This window comes from Artemia franciscana, chromosome 7, assembly GCF_032884065.1.
Source record: "Artemia franciscana chromosome 7, ASM3288406v1, whole genome shotgun sequence".
Classification (NCBI taxonomy): domain Eukaryota; kingdom Metazoa; phylum Arthropoda; class Branchiopoda; order Anostraca; family Artemiidae; genus Artemia; species Artemia franciscana.
This window is the reverse complement of record NC_088869.1, coordinates 44,892,763-44,916,485: the sequence shown is the minus strand read 5'-3', so window position 1 is coordinate 44,916,485 and position 23,723 is coordinate 44,892,763. Positions and strand designations below refer to the sequence as shown.

Here is a 23,723-nt window from a genome sequence, read left to right as displayed (position 1 = left end):
ATGAACGCAACCGTAATATATATAAGGATGAACAAGGGAAAAATAAATGGTTTTCAAAATTTTGACTGGAAATGTTTTTTACTCGTCTCAGAATTCCTGAGCCCCAAGCCATTTTCGCATCAATAACACTACAATGCTTTTTCCAACTAATATTATCAAAATAACACCTTAAATACCTAATTTCAAAAACTTTTTTAATGGGTAAATGTCCAAAAAATATGTTATTATTATCATTAAGTAACCTACCTCTTCTACTAAAAATAATATAGTTTGTTTTAGATGCATTAACTGCCAGGGCTACCAACTGTAAAACTGCATAGACGTTCAAGTGCTAATTTTTTTTCCTTACGTACAACCTCTACCAAACAACTACAAATTACTGTTATCTCAGTGTTGTCCGCGAAAGAGGCAAGCACCTCCTCTCCAACATGTGAAGCCAGCGAATTAACGTAAATAAGACAAAATATTGGTCCCAGCACGGAACCTTGAGGCACTGCATACTTAACACCGAACTCTCCGCTTAATATATCTGATATAGTAACTTTGATAGTGCGGTCATACAAATACGATGAAAACCGCTTTACACAAGTACTACCTAGCCCAAGCCCGCTTAGTCAACTTAGAAGGGTGTTAAATTCAACAGTGTCAAAAGCCTTACGGAAATCTACAGAAAAGTTAAAGAAACCAGATTATTTTCAAAAGCATTATCGACAAAACTTAAAAGATGGTGTACTGCATGACTAGTGGAATGGTTACTTCTAAAACCGAACTGTCCGTCGTACAATATTTTCATCGAATCCAAAAATTATACAATCGCTTGTAAATAACTCTTTCATAAATCTTACTAAATAAAGGAAAAATCGAAATCAGTCGCCAGTTACGGGAGTCCAAGGGGTCCCCACCTTTATGTAAATGTGTGATTCTCGACCGTTTTAGTTCTGATGTGCAATGGTTTTTAGCAATTGACAGAATAATTGAATAAACCAGTACCGGCAGAAGCTACACCGACACAAATCTAAAAGTCTTTAGATTCAATCCATCTACACCAGAAGAATTTGATTTAAGACCAAAAACAATATCCCTACCAATCTTCAAAAAATATTCACCCGTGTGATTTCCTATTTCCAAATTATCATCAATAATTTTATTATTAATTATGATACAGTCATATTCAAATCTATTTTTCACATCCTATCACTTCATGGACAATTCCCCAAGTATTTTTTATATTACCTTCCTTACTCTTTAAACGGTTCAAATAGTATTTCTTCTTGATTTATTTACATGATTTCTCAAATCTTTAAACTCATTTAAAATCACTTCAGACGGATCATCTAGATATTGACAGTACAGCATATTTTTTTGGCTTATTATTAAACTCAAAATTTCATCATTAATCCACGGCTCTCTCGGTTTAGCTTTCTTACAATCAATTTCTTTCAAAGGGCAATTTTTCTCAAACACTGGGTAAAGGATATTTGAAAAAACATTAAAAGCTTTTTGAAGCATCATCATTTTCACTCTAAACTACCTCCCAGTCCAACAAACCAGCTTCACTTTTAAATTTAGCCAGATTAACTTATTTCATGTCCCGCCGAAGAATTTTATTTTTTCTTTTAATTTTACAATCTGATATCTTCTGTAACGAAGAAAGAAGCGGTAAGTGATCCCAACCTGAATGGGTTAATAAAATATGTGCTCTCTTCCACCAAAACTTCACTGACGAAAACATTATCGATCAAAGTTGCAGAATGGTCCGTTAATCGGCATGGGAGAAAATATAACGGGAAAAGACCAAATGAAAGCATGACATTAATGAAATCCAAATTATTGGCTTGTAGATCTATGAAATGAAAGTTAAAGTCACCCATGATAATTATTTTATCAAAATTTTGAATTCTTTCCGAAGTTAAAATTTTAAATTTCTCTAGGAAATACCGATAGGAATTACTTGTCTCTATCTCAATTCCAAAAGTTTCAATCTTACCCTCTATCCATAATGACAAATCTTCCTTTACTTTAAGTTTTACGTCATTTTTAATTATAAATGCTAAACCTCCCCTTCCCATCGCTGACCGGTTCTTGGAAATAAGTGAGTAACTTGGAAAATTAAATAGCGAAGCAGGACACTGTTCGCCAATAAATGACTCACAAATATCTATTACTTGAACATCATTATCCAGTTCATAAATTATATCAACTACATCTTCATGTGAAGTAGTTAACAGGGTACCCCTGTCAAGTAGTAACAGGGTATCCTCCTCCTCTACAAGACGGAGGACATGCAGCCCTACGTCCTTTGGGCCAAGGGCACTAATGTTCAAACATGTTTCAAAGGATTGATTCCAACTGTAATAAAGGGGCTCAAAAAGAGGCCAAAATTTTCAATTGGACTGAAACTTATCTGAAACTGTAGGCTAATGACACCCTAATACAGAAGTAAAATAAGGAAATTAAATTGCTTCCCCTAAGGTGCATCACCAAAGGATAAGAAAAGGGTCAAAAATTTTTTCCATCCCCGTTCAAAAGTAAAGGAATATCTTAGAAACTTGGGAGGCTGCTCATTCGATTGGAAATTGGTTTTAGTGTGTTTTTTAGAGGTCAAAAGCTGCTAGTAGATCATCAGCCTTTAATGATTTTTTTTGGGGTATCTGGCTCTCCTCCAACCCCAATAATGAATTTTCAGATAGCTGTTTTGTTCAAAAACTTCCAAATGTTTATTAAGTTTGCCTCCGAGATTCGTATTGCTCCCAGACCCCAATTTTTAACCTTTATCTGACCCTGCTATGACAACTCAACCCCCAGAAGCACATAAAAAAGATTACAATAAAGTGAAAATGTAAAAATAATTTTCTTAGGATATTCTACACCCCGTTTTCTGCCAATTTTGCAATATTAGCAAAATATTCCAAAAATTACTTCTTTTTTCATTATTCTTTTTCCATAATTGCTCTTTGGCTGCTCAGTGTCATATATGGGGGGAATTTTCCATGGGGGGATTTTCAAGAGGAAGTATGTCAAGTACCATGGCTATTACTGTTGCTACGGTAATGATGACCTCGTAAAAAGAATACAAAAATGCGATCTCATAGTAAGTGTTATTGAAATTTAGAATTGATTTCTTAGTGAAAAAATTACTATTATTCCTACTTTTGAAATATCAACGTTGGATATGTTTTTAGATTAATCTTACGAAGTCCATAGTCTCCTGTAGTTAGGGGATGATGGCAGCCACGAGTTGTGTTCTCACACTTTCTAAAAAATAAGTAGACTCCTCGGAACTGTTGCTGCACGACGACATTGAACACAGTAGAATATTACCATATCTTCAAAGTATAAACTAAACAATGTATTTAGAGCATTATAATCTCCTACCTGCTAGATCTATACTATTTCCTCGATGCAAACAATTGATCATATTTAATTTTTTGAAGCTGTATATATGTTTGTGTGTGTGTACATATGATTGTTTTTTTCATTATATAGGATTGGCTTCATGGTCTACGCTCAATAACACACAATGTTAAAGCTTACAATATTTCACCAAGCTTGATACTAAAAAAACAGTAAGTAAGTCGAAATAATGGATCGTGGTGTGCATGTGCCTGGCCTCCTAGTTGCCTAATGCATGTTAATAAATTGCAAGTTTATAGATTGACTGAAGCTGAGGTGGCCTTGAGGGACTCTGTAGGAGGGAGGGCTAAAAACCAAAATCTTGTTAGGAGAAAAGTTTCCACTTATTGGATTGTAGGATCAACACTTTGTAACTCCTGTTTTTTTTTTCTAGTCCAACAGTCTCACCTAATTGCTAGAAAGTAGCAATAATTTTTGTCTGGGACCAAAAAGGATGATTTTGTTAGTAATTCTACCAGAGCCTTGGGTATATGAGCTGAAAGGGAATTCTATAGTCTATGTTTCAGTGGAATATCGGAAATTATGCAGCCGACCTTTCTTTCCACTGAACCTTGTTTCTGCTTTCGATCGGAAGGCAATGTTCTCCATATTAGTTACGCGCCATTGTAATTGTATCCCTGTGTCCCACCTGTGAATATAGATAGATATTTATATGTTTTTAATTACATAAAACTTGCAAATGGTGATTGCTAATCAAACACTCCCTGTGTCCCCGTCGTCATTTATATATCCCCCCTGTGCCCCCGGTGTCCCCGTTGTAGTTGTGTCCCTGTGTCCCGGTCGTCATTTATATTTCCTGTGTCCTGGTTGTCATTTGTGTCCCCGTGTCCCAGTCTATAATTTCTCTTTGAGTTTCCCGGTCGTCATTTATATTCCCTGTGTCCATTTATATTCCCTGTGTCCCGGTTGAAGCCTTATATACTTATATCTTGCGAATATACAACATTCTTTGCTGTCCCATTGTCTGAGCATGTAAATAGATTGTCAGGTTTACCGACCCTTGAACATGCAACATATAATTGTCCATGGGAAAAAAAAATCCGTATTCAGATCTATCCCACATTATTCTAATGATTGCCCTTGAACATTCCCTGTGTCCCGGTCGTCTTTTATATATCCCCCCTGTGCCCCCCCGGCGTCCCTGTCTTAGTTGTGTCCCTGTGTCCCGGTCGTTATTTATATTCCCTGTGTCCCGGTCGTTATTTGTGTCCCGGTGTCCCAGTCTGTAATTTCTCTTTGAGTGTCCCGGTCGTCATTTATATCCCCTGTGTCCCGGTCTTCATTTGTGTCCCGTTGTCCCGATCTGTAATTTCGTCAGTCGACAAACATGACGTCAGTCGACACACAAACATGACGTCAGTAGACAGACACACAGACAAACAACTTATTTTTATATACATAGATTTCATTTGCGTGTAAAGGCAATACATGAGTGAAATTGGTTTATAGGATGCCACTTCTTTTGGGTCTTTTCCTGGTTTTAAAATTCAAATTATTGTAGCTATTTTCCACTTATCAGGCACTTTGCCAGTTTCAACTGATTTACCAAATAATATTGTTACAGCAATCAATATCAACCGAAAAATATTTTCTTAACATTAGGTTATGAATCCTGTCTTGACCCGTTGCCACTGATTTAGGGCATCTGCTATTTCCACTTATCAGGTACTTTGCCAGTTCGAAGTGATTTACCAAATAATGTTGCTACAGTAATCAATATCTAACGAATGCAGAGTTGCGTGTCTCAGTTTAGCGACTGCAATTTCTTTAGAGTTGTGCTTGGCAAATTGTGCAAGTTGTGCTTGGCAGCGTAAACTATGCATCACTTTCCCATCATGCATGTTTTAGCATCATTGGAGAGGAAATCCTCTTTTTTATCCCGTCAATGTTCATAAAAAACACCAAGTGATTGATTTTGAATAGGAGTAATAGCCATCTTGTAATCTTTTCAAAAACCACTCTCTAATTTTACTGCTTCTTCTTTAAGAGACAGAGAAACAGAATGATCAGGATTCTTAGTAACCCTTATAGTCCCTACTGTCAAATATGATTCCGTTTTCCCCATGTCCTTTGTATATAATTTGAGACTCTAACAAGCGATACGCTGTTGTTAGAAATGGACGTCTCAAGCTCAAGTTCACTACTGCTGATAGCTCCCTTAGAATATCACAAATTCTGATACAAATAATGAATTGACAATAACTCATGAGTGTGACTGTGTAAATATATATACACAAACACACACATATATATATATATATATATATATATATATATATATATATATATATATATATATATATATATATATATATATATATATATATACTAGCTGTTGGGGTGGCGCTTCGCGCCACCCAAACACCTAGTTGGTGGGGCGCTTCGCGCCCCCCAAGCCCCCCCGCGCGCGTAAGTCGTTACGCGCCATATTAGTTACGCGCCGTATTAGTTACGCGCCATTGTAGTTGTGTCCCTGTGTCCCACCTGTGAATATAGATAGATTTATATATGTGTTTCAAACTACGTAAAAATTGCGAATATACAACATTCTTGGCTTTCCCATTGTCTGTCCATATACAAAGCCGTATGTACTAATAATGACGTCATATGCAAACGCTCTTTTTACAAACAAACAAACATGCATACACACAACTCGTTTTTATATAGATAGATAGATAGATAGATACAATACAAATTAACTACGTAAAACTTGTGAATATACAACAGTCTTCGCTGTCCCATTGTCTGTGCGTATAAATAGATTGTCAGGTTTACCGACCCTCAAAGATGCAACATACAATTGTACATTGGTAAAGCAATCTGTATTAAGATCTATACCGCATTTTTCTAGTGATTGCCCTTGAGCTTTGTTGATGGTGGTTGCAAATGCTAATTGAATTGGGAATTGCAATCTTTTAAATTGAAAAAGCAGATCCGTTGGAATCATGGGAATGCGAGGAATAAGAACAGCCTCACCCTCATAAGGCCCTGTCAAGATTGTGGCATCTATTAGGTTTTCCATTGTTTTTTTTTACGGCAAGTCGCGTGCCATTGCAAAGCTTTGGTGGGTTGATATTTCTTAAAAGTATTATTGGTACGCCTATTTTTAGTTGTAGCAGGTGTGGTGGACACCCTGAAGGATCTATGGAATTTAAAAATTCAGATGGATAATTAACCGCTTCATTTGGTTCCGAAATACAAATTAACTGCGTAAAACTTGCGAATATACAACATTCTTCGCTGTCCAATTCTCGCTGCATATAAATAGATTGTCAGGTTTACCGACCCTCGAACATGCAACGTACAATTGTCCATGGGAAAAACAATCAGTATTAAGATCAATACCACATTTTTCTAGTGATTGACCTTGAGCTTTGTTAATGGTGATTGCAAATGCTAATCGAATTGGGAATTGCAATCTTTTAAATTGAAAAGGCAGATCTGTTGGAATCATGGGAATGCGAGGAATAAGAACAGCCTCACCAGCAATGTTGCGGCTATTCCGGACGATGCAATTGCCAACGCTATATCATTTTTAGATCGAATTGATGCCAGAATCAGTTTTATCACAAACGTTTTACCAGTACCTCCTGGCGCATCCAAAAAGAAAATTTCTCCAACGTTGTTATCGACACAATGCATTATCGTATCATAAATGTCTTTTTGTTCCGACGTTAACTTGGAAATGTTATTTTGTACATACGACAATAGATCACTCGTACTGTAACTTTGTTCACGATCCAATTCTACACATGTCGAAACAGCAGCGATACGGTTAGGTGAAGGCATTCCCAAATCCTGAAGAGGTTTGTTTGCCATACTTATGCACAAATCTTCTATAACAACTAAAGTGTAGTTATAAATTTCTGATGTAAAATCAAAAGTCATGTCTGACGTCTCTAACTGTTTTCGATGAAGTATATCTTCGGACATTTTTGACTTATATTTTTCCCATAACTCTGTAGGAGCTGATGGAGAGCAAGTTGTTAAAATGATGCCAAACAATGCACGAATTTGACTTGGAGTTGACGTTTCATACGCGTCATTGATGCAGTTATCCCAGTGTTGGTCATTCTCCAATAAATTCAGAGCTTGGCATGCACTACGGTAAGTGTCATGTATAGTACCATTTACAGTCCTCAAATACTCAAAGGATGTCGGACCGGGTACATTCACCAAAAGCAGGCGTAGAAAGAAGCATTCATGTTGATTGGGGTGAACGGTGTAGAGTCTTCCTATCGTGGTATCTTTGAAGATGGTAGGTTGGCCGTCGACTGACTTACCCTGTTTTCGACGTTCAAATACTTTATTTTTAGTATTCCACGTGTAATACGAAGGCACTTCAGCATACAGCAGTTTTTTTGCAAAAGAATCATTTTTGCAAAGCGAAAAAAAAGCTGTTAATGTTGTATCCGGTGGATTCAGGACTTTTTGTTGCACGTTGGTTTCCGTGAAATAAACACGTTGACCATTCTGTAAATGTACCGCTAAGTGAACAACAGCTGGACTACGTTCATGTATCGGAAATGAAAGAATTCGCCAAACAGCTTCATTACTGCTTATGTATCTTCCAGCCTGATATTCTACGATTTCATCGAAATCTTTGATTTCGGACTGCAAGCCAAAAACTGCCATGTCACTGCCTTTGTTGACGTATTTACATATGTATTTGATTGCCTTTACGGAGTTACAGTATTCAACGTTTATGTGTGCATTAAATGTACGCTTTCTTTTCTTACTTTCTCTATCAGCAGCAAGCCTGATTTCTTGCTGTTCTTGTGATTCCTCGGCACGCTTTCTTTTCTTACTTTCTCTTTCAGCAGCAAGCCTGATTTCTTGCTGTTCTTGTAATTCCTCGGCACGCCTTCTTTTTTCACATTCTTTTTTAGCAGTAAGTCTGCTTCTGCGTTGCTCTGGTAGTTCCTCGGCATGCTTTCTGTTCTTTCTTTCTCTATCAGCCTCAAGCCTGTTTCCCTGCTGGTCTTTTGATTCCTCGGCACGCCTTCTTTTTTCACTTTCTCTTTTAGCAGCAAGTCTGCTTTCGCGTTGCTCTGGTAGTTCCTCGGCACGCTTCCTTTTCTGACTTTCTCTATCAGCAGCAAGTTTTTTGGCATAGACTCATTGAGCATCTTCATCAGTCATTGTAAACTTAAACATTAATAGATTTCTACGCGAACATATGTCTTATATAACTTGAATGACGTCACCTTCAAGCAAAAATGACGGCAACTAATTTCATGACGTCAGCCGAAACATGACGTCACCTGATCCACAGATCCACAGACAGACAGACAACTTATTTTTATATATATAAGATATAGCCACGATGACGCCATAGAACTGAGAATGCCACCATCTATGTTCTGTTAATTTTTCGCATGACGCCATCCCAGGATGACGCAGGAGGATACCAAGCCCGAAGTCAAAATACATTTTTGAATTTCTAGGCTTTACATATTTTTAAATTGTAAGTCAAAATCGTGTTTTACCAGCGTTGTATAAATTGTTTCCATGTTGTATGCTTCTGCGTATGTCAAAGACTTTACGGGTGCTAACTTGGTTCTTTGTGCTCAGTGGATTGCAGGATGTATATATAAGTGAAAATTTGGTTAAAAAAAGGAAAATTTGCAGAATTTTTTAAGGATGTAAGCTGTAAGTTCAATAATAAAATAGCTTGATTGACAATTAAGCCCTATTTTTTCCTTATTTTTTTAAATATTTCAAGTTAGTCTGTTTGCTTGACAGCATGCGTCTGAAACCCAAGACGCAATAAAACTACTAAAAATGACTAAGAAACTGAAAAGGAACATATATTGAAGAGATACTATAATGTATAATGAGAGAACATATAATGAGAGAACATATATAGTAACCATACTATAATGGTTGATTACATGAACCCCAAAAGAAATAGAAACTACTACGAATGAGACAATGAAATTCATAATTAACAGATATTGAAGATAATAACCGCATAGAACATGAGGATAGTAGATACTATGAATAAATAAACGAATCCTAAAACGAACATAAATTAAAATGAATATTGAAAAGAACATCTTAATCCAAGAGAAATTACGACAAACAGGAATACGGCTATGGCTCCATAAACTTTTTAAAGGCCAAAGCATCATTTGTGCTTTACTGAAAACCAAATATATTTTAAGCAATCACTGGGAAACAAATATAATTTTAGCATTCCCAATTTATAATTGTAACATTGAAGAGTAGAAAATGCTGATCCTTTCTGGAAATAGCATGAATCCATTTGTTTTCGTTATTTCTCTTCTAGTAATCTTGATTTTTGTAGTGATTTTCTTCTATTTACGTTTTTTCACACTTAAGCATATATTTAAGTACATACATGGTTTTAAATACATATTGTATTTAATAAAATATAAATGACACTCAAGCTCCTTATAGAGTTTGAAAGAGAGTTGAAGGGTAACCACTCTTATTTCTAAAAATTGGATACCCTTTGGATTTTTTTTGTTGTTCCACTGTTGTTGTTGTCACAAAAAAACACAAAAAATATTCTGCCCAAAATACAAATCATTTTTAAATGCTAACAGTGTTCTGACATTTAGAGGGTTTAAGGGTAATAGCCATTTTCCTGTTACTGATCCTTTCTGTTTCTAATCTGACTTGATTCTTTATTTTAGTTTCCGTTCCCTTTGGACTTCATTTATTAATCTATGGAACTGGGAATAACTATAATTTTATTGTTTAATATAGTTATTCTCTGCAATAAATATTTATTTTGGGTCTCATCTAACTTATTCGTTACAACTTCTGTTCGTATTGGGTTTCATTTATTCATTTATACTTAAATGTGATAGTAACGTCTTAGAGGTGTGGAGCTGTCCAAGGACATCATAAAGGCCCTCGCACATTAGTGGAAGTTTCTGATTTTGTTTCTTCTACAAGTCACAGTAGTAAGCAGATTCTACTTTTTGAGGCTCCTTGTGGGGAATGAAAATTTCCTTTTTTCTAATCAACGTACGTAAACTTTGAAATGGTGGATCAGTTAAAGATAATAAACTAAGCAACTGAGTAATGACGCATTAGCAGGAAAAATATGAAAGAAAGAACAATAGATTATAAAGGGGCCTGAATTGAGTCTGTAATTTTTTACAGACTAGAAACTTCCTTTTGAAGATTTCCTTTAGAGGATTTCCTTTTGAATATCAATTTTTGCTTCCCCCCGACATTCATAGTGAAATGGACTTGGTAAAATTAATAAAATAAAACTTAGTATCTCTGCATCTTTTTTTATTTATGTCTAAATTTATACTGAGACATTGCTATGACATTTATCTGTATTATGTAAAAAGTAATTTTACTTTTACATAATGTCTAACAAATACACGATTATTTATTACCTCCTATTTATTCTTTTTCATGAGGATTATGCATTCCTCCAGAATCATTCTCTTTGATGATGATATTTATATGGCATGGATATGAGCTCAACTGGCGATAATTTTTTGGATTTAATAAATATAAGATCCGTAAGCCATTTGATTTTTTTTTTTTTTTAGTGTTTATAAAAAAAATTAAGACTCAACTTCAGCAAATATTTAATTTTCCAGAACTATCGTAAAATTTTCTATTTTCATGCTCTCAGATCTGGCAAGAAGGATTGCGTGCAGTAACAAATAAAAATAAGTGTAACAACACATGTTCGTCGACCAATCTCATGAAACAGTTAAGAGAATCTTCTATATTGCATTAAATTTCGTGTTACCCTCACCTTTAAGCTTTTTTGGCATCTTCAAACAGAGATTACTATTAATGCCAATACTGTTCCGATTTCTCCTACTGCCAACAAACATTTGTTTTAGACCACCCTGGCTTTCTGTTTAAAAGTAGTTAAAAAGAAAAATACATTGAAACAGGTAAGCCTTTTGTTAAATACATTGACTTTCAATAAGAGAAATGTCTTTATTCAAGAGTTTAACTGTTTTCCTAATTTTCTTTTCATTTTGTTTTACTATTGCTACTACTAGACCCACCATTTGAAGTGAAAACTCTCGTGAAGATATTTAATCCATTTATTGTCCTCAAATGTCATCTAAGGTCCTTAAAAGTCCTCAAAAGTCCTAATATAGGACTGTCAGTCTTCATCTTACCACCTGCAATTTTACATATACACAGCAATTTTACATATACTATCTTTATCAGTATGAGAAACACCAAAGCTTCTTTTTCGTGATGCTCACACCGACTGTGGTAGCACTCTTTCGTTGTTAAAAAAATTTCAAGCTTTATTCTTAAAATTAGTGCTACTCCTTCCTCTTAAAAACCTTCCTTCTCTTATTTATTTTAATTGTATGCAACCATTTGTCTTGTATGTCTATTTTGTATCGTCTTGAGGACTGACTAGTTAAAAATAGCTTACTATCTTACTCCTAAAATTACTGGCTAAAAATAAATAATAAGGTAAGTTAGTAACGATCTACAAGCACGTGGTATATGTATCTTTAAGACATTTCCAAACAACTTAAGGTATCTCATTATATTTTACAAGTTGAGTGAACGCGAAATACTTGGCACATATACCCAACTTTTGTTTTCTGTCTTTTAGCCTTTTACTGTCCTATTTATTGTTTCTTATAGCCTACTTGCTTTTTTCGCCTTTTCGAATTACTCTCATGAGTTGCACGATATACTTTACTAATTGTATGAATAGATTAGGTATTATCCGCTTTCATTCTCCTTTACTGCCTGTATTTTTGCATGTTCTATGTTTGTTTTTCTCTTAGTATGTAGTTTTGTATCATGCCCTAACCGTAATGTTACAATCACGGGCGAAACTTCCCCCATCACCTACCCACTTGGCTTGGGTGCAGATTTGCATTATATTTACGTACATCTCCACTGTAAGATGGTGATCGCCGCCTCGGCTTGGTCCAGTTTTATTTTTGATGTTTTTATTTTAAATTATTGGATTTTTGTTTAGTAAAGTACACAATGAAAAGGTGATAATTCAGTTTCAAAATCAAGATGTGATTCAAATATTTTGAATGTTAATGTCTTGTAGTCATGATAAAAATAACACAGCTATTGAATTTTTTTATTTCCTTCATGGAGGCATCATGTATTAGAATCAACTAAAAATTGGAGCTTTAACTCAAGTATTTTGAAGGTCAATTCTTGAAAGACAGATTTATTATAGGCTATGCCGTTGTAAAAAAATTCATCCTTCATAGCAGCATGAGTGGTTCCTCTTTGTATTTTAAATGACCTATCTTAGACTATGACAGTGGTTCCAACTTTATACGGATTAGGAAATAATTAAAAACTTAAAAAAAATTCGAAACAAGTTTTTAGCTAAAATGTTTTTGAACTCACTGGGTAGGATACACAATGATCTTAAATACTGTGTTCAAAGCAAATTAAAGGACGATCTATTGGTTTCAAAGTTGTTATTAGTTGATACCCTGAGTCCCGGAACCATTTATAGTATTTTAAACTCAAAATTTGAAAAAAAATTTGTGCTGATTTCCATCTATGTGAATCATAAGTGTTTTGTTTCGTAGTTGGATGAGGCTATGCTTTCAAGTTGACATTTCTGGAAAAGTCCCTGTGAAGGTTATTGCGAGGACTTTTGCATCTGGGAAAACAGAGAAGCTGGTATATCAATGCCTTGAAGAACTTGGATTGCCCAGTGAGAAGGTAAAGTAAAACTGAAGTAGAACTGGAAATAAACTGAGTAAAGTGCTGGGAAAAGAACTGAGTAAAGTAGAACTGGAATATAAATGATATTACAAAAGGATTTCCCATAATTTCGGTTCATTTACACCTCTTACACATCAATTAAACTGTAGATAACATGAATTTGATATAGAGTGAGTTTCCTTCAGACTAAGTACAAATCTATAAAGAGGATTGAGCCTCTTTAACACATGTTAACACACCTAGAAAAGAACTAGGCTTACCTTTGACATAAATATACATAACAGCAGCAAAAAAGAATTACGGCAAACAGCCACTGGAAATATTCTCCACGATTCAATATAAGCCTCCCAACACGATTCAGAATGGCTTTAATTGGCATTTACTCTAGTAGAAATATTTTTCAAGCCTTGAACAGGGTGAAGGATTGAGGGGAAAAGTCCCACATTTCAAGCTAATGTGTTTGAAAGTCTCGGAATATGACATTTAAACGAGAGTGATTCATCCGCAATAATACCAAAACATCGAACACTTGACATCCTTTGCATTGAATGGGCACCCGCTTCAGCTAAAGATATCCATGGATAACAATTACCAGCCGGTTTAGATACTACATTAGACTTATCATAATTAATTGCAATCTTTTTTCAAGTCATCCAGATGAATATCCTCTGAATAGTTTTTTTTTTTTTTCAATATAGTAACCAACATTTCTTTCGTTTTTGTTATAAATTGTTACAATTCGTTTCGTTGGAGCATCATCAGCAAACATATGGAGAGAGACATTCATCTCTTTTTCCATATAGTCTGAAATCCTATTTCACAAATGGCTGAAGAGAAGAAAAAGAACATACACATAAAAAAATAATAGCGAGTCTAAAATAAACCCTTGTGTTACACCACATCTAGTAAGCAACGGCTGACATTTTATCCTTTGTGAGTCTTTTTTTAGGTCTTGTTTCATTTAATGGTCCAGATTGTTGATTTTCACCCATTGTGAATTTAATGCCAATGCCCTTTGCTTTAGCTACTCTAATTGGTCTAGTCTAACATGCTGATTCAGGTTGAAGGTTTGTTAATTGTTCAGGTGGTGGGACAAAAACTGATTTTTCTTCCAACAAATCATCATTTATACCACTTTCAAATTTTCGATTTTTGGGTCTACTTCTAGGTATGTTTTTCATACTGATGTGTCTTTTCATACATATTTCTTTTCAAAGATATTTTTTATTATTAAAGGAAGTCCAATTTCAAATAATGACATCTACTAATCTTCAAACTTTTGTTTTTTTTTATATTTTCGAATTCTTTTAATCCCTTGTTCAAATACATACAAATATTTTTGCAATCACCAGTTTTTCGCTCTTTAAGCAATTTAATATAAACTCTCCATACATGAAAAACTTCAATTTCAAACAGTTCGTGGTAACAAACTGTAGTAAGGAGCGACCCGGCTCAATAGAAACCAAAACTCTAAAAAATGGAATTTTGATACAAATAGCTACATCAAAAGAATTGCATTTTAATGCTGATTTTAAATATATAAGTTTCATCAAGTTTAGTCTTACGCATCAATAGTTACGAGCCTGAGAAAATTTGCGTTGTTTTAGAAAATAGGGGGAAACACCCCATAAAAGTCATAGAATATTACACCAAATCTATATATATAAAAATAAGTTGTCTGTGTAAAACAGTTTTTTACTGTTTTAAAAAGAAGACTTGAGAGAAAGAGTCAAACTTGAGCGTAAAGAGCGGGGCGTTGATGAGGAGGCAGCCCCTTTCATATACGAAGTAATTTCTGTTCGTTTTAAGTTTTAATGTCGCTCCTTACTTTCAGTTGAAAAAACTTGTTTTTTTCATTTAATTTCACATAAGTTTGACAAGTGTGACAATGTTATTGCAATACCGATGTATACAAAAATTTCCCAGAAAAATACGGGGCGGTTTTCGAAAAAAAAAATTAAATAAATACACAATTATCTCTCGCTTACAAAGATGTACACTAATTTTTTTTTCTTCTGAAAACGATGTAGATAGGTCACAACTTTGAGAAAATTAGTTTTCCTCCATCGGGAATTGTATCGAACATATGGTACAATAAGACCGGGAGAGATATTATTTGAATGGATGAAACCATTCTTTACAGGGATTTGGAGTCATAACAATGGCTAATTTTTGTAAATCAGGACAAAGTAGGATATTATGTACACTTTGTATAAAAAAAAAAGTCAAGTAGGCTGATTTCTCGTATGGTGTTTACTACAGCATTCTTACTATTTTTTTTTTTTCATATTCAGTCTCTCGGCTTGCAAAGCACTCCCTTTTGTCTAGGATAAATTAAAAAAAAACTTTTCCAAAATTGTTTTCAAGGAAAAGTAAGGAGCAAAATTAACACCTAAGACAAGTAGGAATGAAGTTCGATAATAATTCAAACTTAAAAAACCAGTAATTGCTATTGATGAATAAATGAAACCCAAAGCTAACAGAAACTGAATAAATAATTGGATTATACTTAAAAATAGCAGATGCTATTATAGGTGAATAAATGAATTATTAACTAACATAAATTAAAATGAAATGATTAAATGAAACCAAAAGCAAATACAAACTAAATAAAATCACGCAATACATAAACATAAGAAATATTGCTGTAGGTAAGTGAATAATTCCTAAAACGAACAGAATTTAAAATGAATAATCGAATCAGGCATAAAACGAAGAGAAACAAGCACTAACAAGAGTCGGGCTATCACCCCCTAAACCTTATAACGACCCTAGCACCGTTTGCGACTTACTGTTAGCAATTTATATTTTGAGACACGTTTTTTTTTATTTATCATGCCATGAGCAACAGCATAAAAAGCAAGAAAAAAGAAAGAATATCACATGGCTAATCAAGACTGATACCGTTATGAGCAACACAACTTGCCTCCATCCCAAAATCCTTAAAAAACTTCAGTATTATTTGCTATTTTTTGAAAATAAGATTTTTTTATCAGTGCGGATTTTATTTGGATAAAAATCAAGAAAAATAAAATTAAATCCCCATAATAATCAAGATTACTAGAAAGAACTAGTGAAAGTAGACCGTTTGCTTAATATTTAGTAATTTATGAGTATTTTATTGATTACAGCAATACGCAGTTAGGCTTGAGATTAGAAGAGAAAGAGCTGCGGGAATTAGTATTAGGCCTATACCTACAGTCCTCGATTTATAATAATATGGCAGTATAACTGTCATAATTTAATTTTATGTATTTAAATTTTAGAACGATGTTATTGAAAAGGATGCATTTACCTTCGAGAAATTCTACAAGCTTTACCACAAAATCTGCCCGAGAAACGACATTGAAGAGCTTTTTCAATCAATGTAAGTAGCTAGAAATAATTTGGAGAGCTGGAAGGGGTTAAATCGATCGATTTTCTCTTCTTCTTAAAGGGGTTCTTAGCTGTTAAATTTCTGCGTAACTGTAGATTTCTGGAACGGTCGATAGTTGCTCAAAATCAAAATGTGAATAAATTACAACAGATTACAGTAGCAACACCTTATCCTTTCTAAAAAAAAAGAAAAGAAATTGTAAAATCGATTTTCCTTCCCAAACTCCAAATTCTTTTTTTTTCTTTTGCCAAAAATCACTACAGGAATGTCTTTATTTGGCTTAGTGAACTGATAAAGTTTCCAGTGAATGTTTGAATGCTTTGTTTAAGGGCTGAAATTTCATCATTACTAAACTTTCATTTTAATATGTCCCTTCAGCCACAAGATTCCGTTTTGTATTTTGGTTAAAAAACTAAGAAGAATAAAAAATCTTAAAAAGTGCTTTTTAGTAGCCTTTTAACCACGGATGTTGTTTGACTTGCCTTTCAATTAATCACTAAATAATATACAAAAAAGGTAAAATTTTCGTGAGAAAAGGGAGGGTTAGTTATTTGCTTTATTTCAATGAATCAATATCAGAAAAAAAATGGTTCTTGCCTCCTTCTCTCCTCCAATTTTCAGTTCTTGTTTTGTTTGCAATCTTTGCTTACGCTTTCAATGGTCTTTACAAAAAATTTCCCTTTTTTAATTTCAAAATTTTAATTCTTTGCCATAGCACTGACAAGCAAATACGCAAACAAGTATCCAAAAAAGATTATTTTGTAATTCTTTTTTTAAGCACGAATAAGTTCAAAAAGATCTTCAATTTCGGGTTCGACCAATTCAATTACAAAGCTAAACACAAATAAGAAAAAATAAAAACGAAAACACTTGTCATTTAGTTCAACTTCTGCAATCTTCATAAAAGTGAGCTTGGACCATAGTAGAACTAATTATACTATTTATTTTTTATATGTTCTCCAGGACTTATCCTACTATTTATGTTGGTTAAAAATTTAGTTTCCTAAAATATAAATATTTTCATGAATTATATTTATTTCTCAATAACGTACCTCTTCAAACACTCCATAGACGTTCCCATAAGGGTTTGGGAATTACACTCGCTCATTGTCAGCTGAATGGATCCAAAAACACAGAATGAAATTTATCGTAGATTTTTCCTGCAACTATAATTCCTATATTTACCTAGACAAGTGGCTGGTAACCTGCGGCTCGGAACTCACATACTCCTCTCTTGTCGTCAAAATGTGAGACTTGAGAAACTTTTCTCTGCTCTGCGTTTAGATATTCAACAATCCAAACATGGCTGCCAATTTGACACATTTTGTGTCAAAATGACACAATTTGATGTTGCGTGACACAATGACACATTCAGACGAAATGATGACACAATCGACGAAAATGACACATTTTTCAATAAAAAATGACACAATTGACAAAAATGAAACATTTTTCAAAAAAATGACACATTTTTCAAAAAAAAATGACATATTTTTGTCATCCTAGTCTTGATTTTTAAATGGTAATAAAAGAAAAGTAAAAATTCAATTTTCTACCTCCAGAAAAGCTACAAATTAATGGAAGGGAATAGCGCTGCCTAACGGTGGCAGTAGTACACAAACAGCGCAGAATAAAGGACAGATTTCATTACCGTATCTAAAATTTAAACCACGCGAAAAAAACAGCCATAGGCGGAAATTTTAAATCAAAATGCACACTGAATACTTTTTGATTGATTATTTGATGTAGCCAACTGGTACGTACTTAATAGTAAAAATTAAACAGCATGCAGTTTACCAGAGCTGTATGCATAAGCAGCAAATCCCATTTCTAGGAGTACAGGAGGGGTATCCAACCTCGAACAAGATTACAAAATTCCAGAGATGTCTTTCCTTCAGAATAATCCATCTGGCCTAAAAAGGCACCAAAAATATGACAAAAATACTAGATTGAAGCTTGTTGAATGGCTTACATATTGATTTAATAAAAAGCTTAGCCAATAAAATCAATTACGTATAGAGCCGATTACGATTACGACGTCATACGAAAAGTCTATTTTCAATTTGCTGTCGGAATTGATTGTCCCTAGAGCTTTTATAAATGTAAACTTGCCTCGTTGGCCACCCAGACGCAAATTCATAGTGTGTAACATTAATTTAATTGAATGTTTCTATTTCTTTCATGACGTCACAAAAAGGTCATGATCCCAAGATAATAGGATAAGGTTAGGTTTACTCCTTTTTGGACTGATTTGGAAAAGATTACATATTCAAAACTCTAAATAAAGATTTAACAATTAAATATGATACCACTTGTTGCAATAAAATATGACACATTTTGTGACACATTATGGAATCTGAGATGACACAAAAAGCACATTTTCGGAAAAAATATGACACACTCCTTAAAAAAAATTTGGCAGCCCTGAATCCAAATGAGCCTCAAAACAGTAGAGAAAACACTATAAAGCTTCTCTTCACAAACGTGTTTTCAGGTTTTGATAGTGATTAATTTCCGAGAAAATTTGGTGTGTAATCCATGAAAATTATTGCTGTTTGAAAATTTAGACTTGTGATCTGCCGGGTCAAAAATGATAGAAAATGGCTTGAGGACACGTATTACTAGTTCTACCGAGCAGTATGACATATTGTCGAGCAGTCACAGGTTGTCGAAAGCTACTTGTTTGGTGGTAAGTTGGAAACACAAGGAACTTTGCTTAACTTTTTAAGGCTTTTTTACAAAAGATTTTGTGCTGCTGGGCCCAAATGTTAATGATTTTGACATAATTTTCTCATCATGTCTCGATCTAATTAAACTAGACAAAACGTTTATGATAAATTACCGGTTTAGTTCAGTATTTTATTTGATATTCAACTTTCATTAGATATTTCCAACTTAAATATATGGTTACAAAACCAATGATGCCCACACTTTTGTGGATAATATTTTGCACCCTAACTGCGGCTCTTCACTGGATTTCTTACAGTTCTAAAAAATCTTTTCTTCTTCAGATAAAAAGGCTATTGATCTATAGCCTAAACACTGCATAAGTCAGTCTTAACTACAACCACAATCCTCTCATATTGTATTTCTATTTTTTATCTTGCTGCTTTTTAATTAACTTGATTATTTTCAGTACGAGAGGAAAGTCCGAATTCATTAGTTTGATGGCCTTTATCGACTTTCTAAATGAGAAGCAGAGAGATCCAAGATTGAATGAAATTTTATATCCTTTATATAACGAGAAGAGAGCAGCGGAAATTATTGAGGCTTACGAAACAGACAAGGAAAATCAACTCCATAGTAAGAACATTAATAATGTTGGTCTATGCGAAGAAATATATTTAGAGGTGGTATCAAAGTTTTGTAGATTCAGGAGACTGATTATTAGATATGCTTCTGAACTCTCATATTTAGATCCAGCAGCAAGTTCATGGCAGGCAAAAGTAGCTATACTCTTCTGAAATGCTCCATTATTTTTGCTCTCAGTTCAGCATAAAGTTTAAGACCGGTACAATATGGGATTAAAAGGTCTCTTTATGAAGTTCATGAGGACCTGAAATTTGGTTGTATATTCTACTGGAGATGTCCTATCTTATGCCCTATGTTCCATTATGCCATTGAACGAGTCTTTTGATATTTTTACGATCATTAATTATTATTATTACTTATTATTATTGCTATTATTATCTTTCTGTTTTGTATCAAAGTTGAGGCTTAGTCTACAGAGGGCCATTGTCTCATCACTTAAAAAAAAGTCAATATAAAGCCAGTAGCTGCTGATGCCACCTCGGGTGTGTTTTTTTAGATAGTGCTTTGCTATCTCTTTTTCTCCCTTTTTCAAAGAACTTCCCTTCGTAGTGTCCAGGTACCTACCATTGTTCTTCTCCGCCCCAGGAGCCCAATCCACCTACTTCAGTCCATCCTTGATAGGCAACACTGATCCCTCAAAAGAGAAAGGAGAGTTAGTCGTAACTCTCTAACCATTTGCAGTGACTGGCACTTGATCCTCAGAAATAGTAATAGCAAAAGAACTCTTTTCTCCCACCTCTGATTCCCCCAAAGGTATCTTTCATGCACTATAGTTGACGCTTCATATATCCTGAGGATTAACCCCCAGGTATAACTTTGAACAGAGGCGCCATTTGGGCCAAATATTGGGGTGGGCATAAACTCCATCTTGCCCCCCCCCCCCCCGACTCACTTCGTGTCAGGTAATCATCTAGGAAATGAGCATTTGACAGAGCTCGAGAATTTTATTATGTATCTTACCTACTTTCAAAGTTTACAATAATTAATAGTAAATAGCGTTATTACCCCAAGGGTCGTCAAGTAATTACGCTCTTTGGTTAATAGGCGTGCAGTAATTTCAAATAAATTGGACAGAATGGATTATGTTGGACATAATGGATTATTATGGCCGGCAAAGGGCCCTTTGTGGTGGAAGCTTGCCCCCCAGATTTTCCAGATGGAAAATCTAGGGTGGGCATTTGCCCACCCCTGACCCCCCCCCAAATGGCACCTCTGACTTTGAACACCATTACTGTCTCACTTTTGCTGGGCGGAAACCGTTGTGAAAAGCCTTTGAGAAACCAATTTGACAAAGCCCTATTTTTAGACTTATTGAAATCCTTTCATTAATACGAGGAAGTGTTCAGTTTTTAACTTATGATTTCACCAGGGCATACTTTAAAGACAAAAATCATTTAATTCAATCTTTATCATATAATAAAGATGTTTAAAAATAAAAATCTGAACTTCAGAACATTTTACTGCTGAACAGTATTTTTTTTTCTGAAGCCAAATTCACTGGATCTATACTAAAATCCGCTCACAAACATCCTGAAGTACATAAGCAAATACAAGTTAAATTCTTTGACAGTCCTTCCATCACACGATCATTCAAAAGTAACGCTCACTGCTTTCAATTGAAAACCTGTTGTGTCATATTCGATTTTTTTTTTTCTGCTATATTCTGGGCAATCCTAAACATGGAGAAAACGAAAGATCATACAGAAAATTGAAAGAAAGACAAGATGTATCAGCATGTGTAGATATACAGGTAAAAGTTGCTTTTGCATCTTTAATGCATTATTAAGGTTTAAAAAAAAAACAGAAAACTAGATCTTTTTTGTTCTAAAATACTGTGATTCAACTTCAATAAGCTCTAAGCTCTTGGTAAAATGGAGCCTTAGAGAATGCCGGTATTCAGTGTCAGCTTTGCATGGATGTTTTTTTTATTCCTAAAAGCTCCCTAAATGGCTGTGGCAAATCGTTTTAACAAGAATTTAGATTTGCATAATCAAATAAAAGAAAATGTGGCTATGATGTGGCAAATTCTTTGCTATTGTTTTTGATGGAGGCATAAATATGTCCTACTGGGGGTGGCAGGCTGGTGGAAGACCATTCTTTTCGGTTTTTTATTACAGCTTATTGGGAGATGAGTGACAATTTTTGTATATAGTATGTTTGATCTTCTTGAATCCAATGCTCTTTGAACTGACTTCCCTGATGAGCTATCAATTATTTCTTCTGTGAATTTATTCAAGAATAAAATAACATTAGTTCGGTCTCAATATAGTCATAATACAGCTCATCACTTTCGAACGAAATTCATAGATAGCCAATGATTTAAGATATTTTAAAAACCTTGGCTAAAACTGAATTCGGTGCGGGCATGTAAGGATCGAAAGTTGGGACTTCAGCTTTCTAGTTTCGGCAACAGATAAATTTAAAGATATCTGAGACTGGATACGTCAATGGCTAATTCTGTTGCTCGTGTACCTAATTCTGTTACCGACGGGATGATTACTTCCCAAAACCGTTTTGGTAAGGAAACTTAAGTCGACAATGAAACCAATTAAAATAGGTAACAAATAGTTTGTTTATGTTATATCTCAGCGCCTCCTCCCATGATCTAGAAATGTAAAGCCATAAGATAAAAAATTACTTGCTGCGAAGTATTAATGGTTGCTATAACCAAGCAAAAATTCGGGGAAAACGTCGCCCAAACACTTCATAACCCAATTATAAATATTATCAGATTGAAACCCATTTTATTGGATTTTCTAGGGTACTAGAATTCACATGCTGCTATCCCGAATTTACCTGCCTCCGGGTCACATATTACTAAGCTTCTACCCCGATTTTAGAGCCAAAAGAGCACTGCCCAGGGTGCAGAAGACCTAATTTTAGTAAAAATCTAAAATAGCTAATCGAAACTCTTGACACGGTTCTTAACGAAAATATCTTTTATTCATAAGCGCTTGAATTATCTATATTGACAGTGTGGGCTCGTGGTCTCTCCACATTTGGGATATTCTCTGTTTGTTAGAGGTCTTAGGGTCTTAATTTTTTCATCAGTAGCAAAAGCTCGTTTTCATGTCAATGTGTAACCTTTACTAAACTGAAACCGTATTTTGCAGAGAACTTTGTCTGACCGCTCCATTTTCTCTTAACACAGGTTTTTTCGAATATAGTTGACTAAAAGAAACACAGTTCAAACTACCTAACATCTTATGAAGAAACTGGAGCTCTCTACAATATTTTTTTTTCTGATTTCTCCATAGTATTGCATAATTTGAATATAATCTTTCTTTTTTGGGCGAAGGGGGTCACCACCAATATTTTGTTCACCCAGAATTGTTTCTATGTGCATCTTTGACATTTTTTATATCTTTCTAAGTACTCTTTCTTTCTTTTTTTATACTTTTTCTGTGTCTATGTACCTTTATGTGTGTATCATCTTTTAGAGCTCGTAATTCTTAATAAGTTACGTATTTTATTAATATACATAACTTGAATTTAGAAAAAAATACTTCAAGTAGTGAGCCATTTCAAAAGCGTCACAAGTACAAGTACGCAAATGAAACACAATGACTACTTAAGCACATTTTGGTCCAGCTGCTTAATGTTTCGTAAGTTTGGTAGTATTTAGTAGCTATTAGCTATTAAATAGTTTCATTCTAAACCAAAAATAAAATCGCACGTTCCTGAATTAAAATTCTAATTCTATAGGAAGACTAAGCAAAGACGGGTTCATCCGATATTTGATGTCAGATGACAATGCTCCAGTATGGCTAGATCGATTAGACATTTATATGGACATGGACCAACCTCTCTCTCATTATTACATCAACTCCTCTCACAACACCTATTTATCTGGCAGGCAATTCGGTGGCAAGTCTTCGGTGGAAATGTACCGCCAAACTTTGTTAGCTGGCTGCAGGTAAGTGTGTATGGTCCTTAAAGA

The 23,723-nt window shown here is 34.5% G+C and overlaps 1 protein-coding gene across 1 annotated transcript in view; it reads left to right on the top strand.

Annotated features, from left to right (window-relative positions):
* The window catches only part of LOC136028653 (uncharacterized), a 157,064-nt gene that overhangs the window by 27,844 nt on the left and 105,497 nt on the right, over nucleotides 1–23,723 (top strand). Inside the window, 5 exon segments of the mRNA XM_065706478.1 lie at nucleotides 3,487–3,566; nucleotides 12,957–13,092; nucleotides 16,362–16,462; nucleotides 19,608–19,774; nucleotides 23,489–23,699. Of these exon segments, the coding sequence (XP_065562550.1) occupies nucleotides 3,487–3,566; nucleotides 12,957–13,092; nucleotides 16,362–16,462; nucleotides 19,608–19,774; nucleotides 23,489–23,699 (695 nt within the window).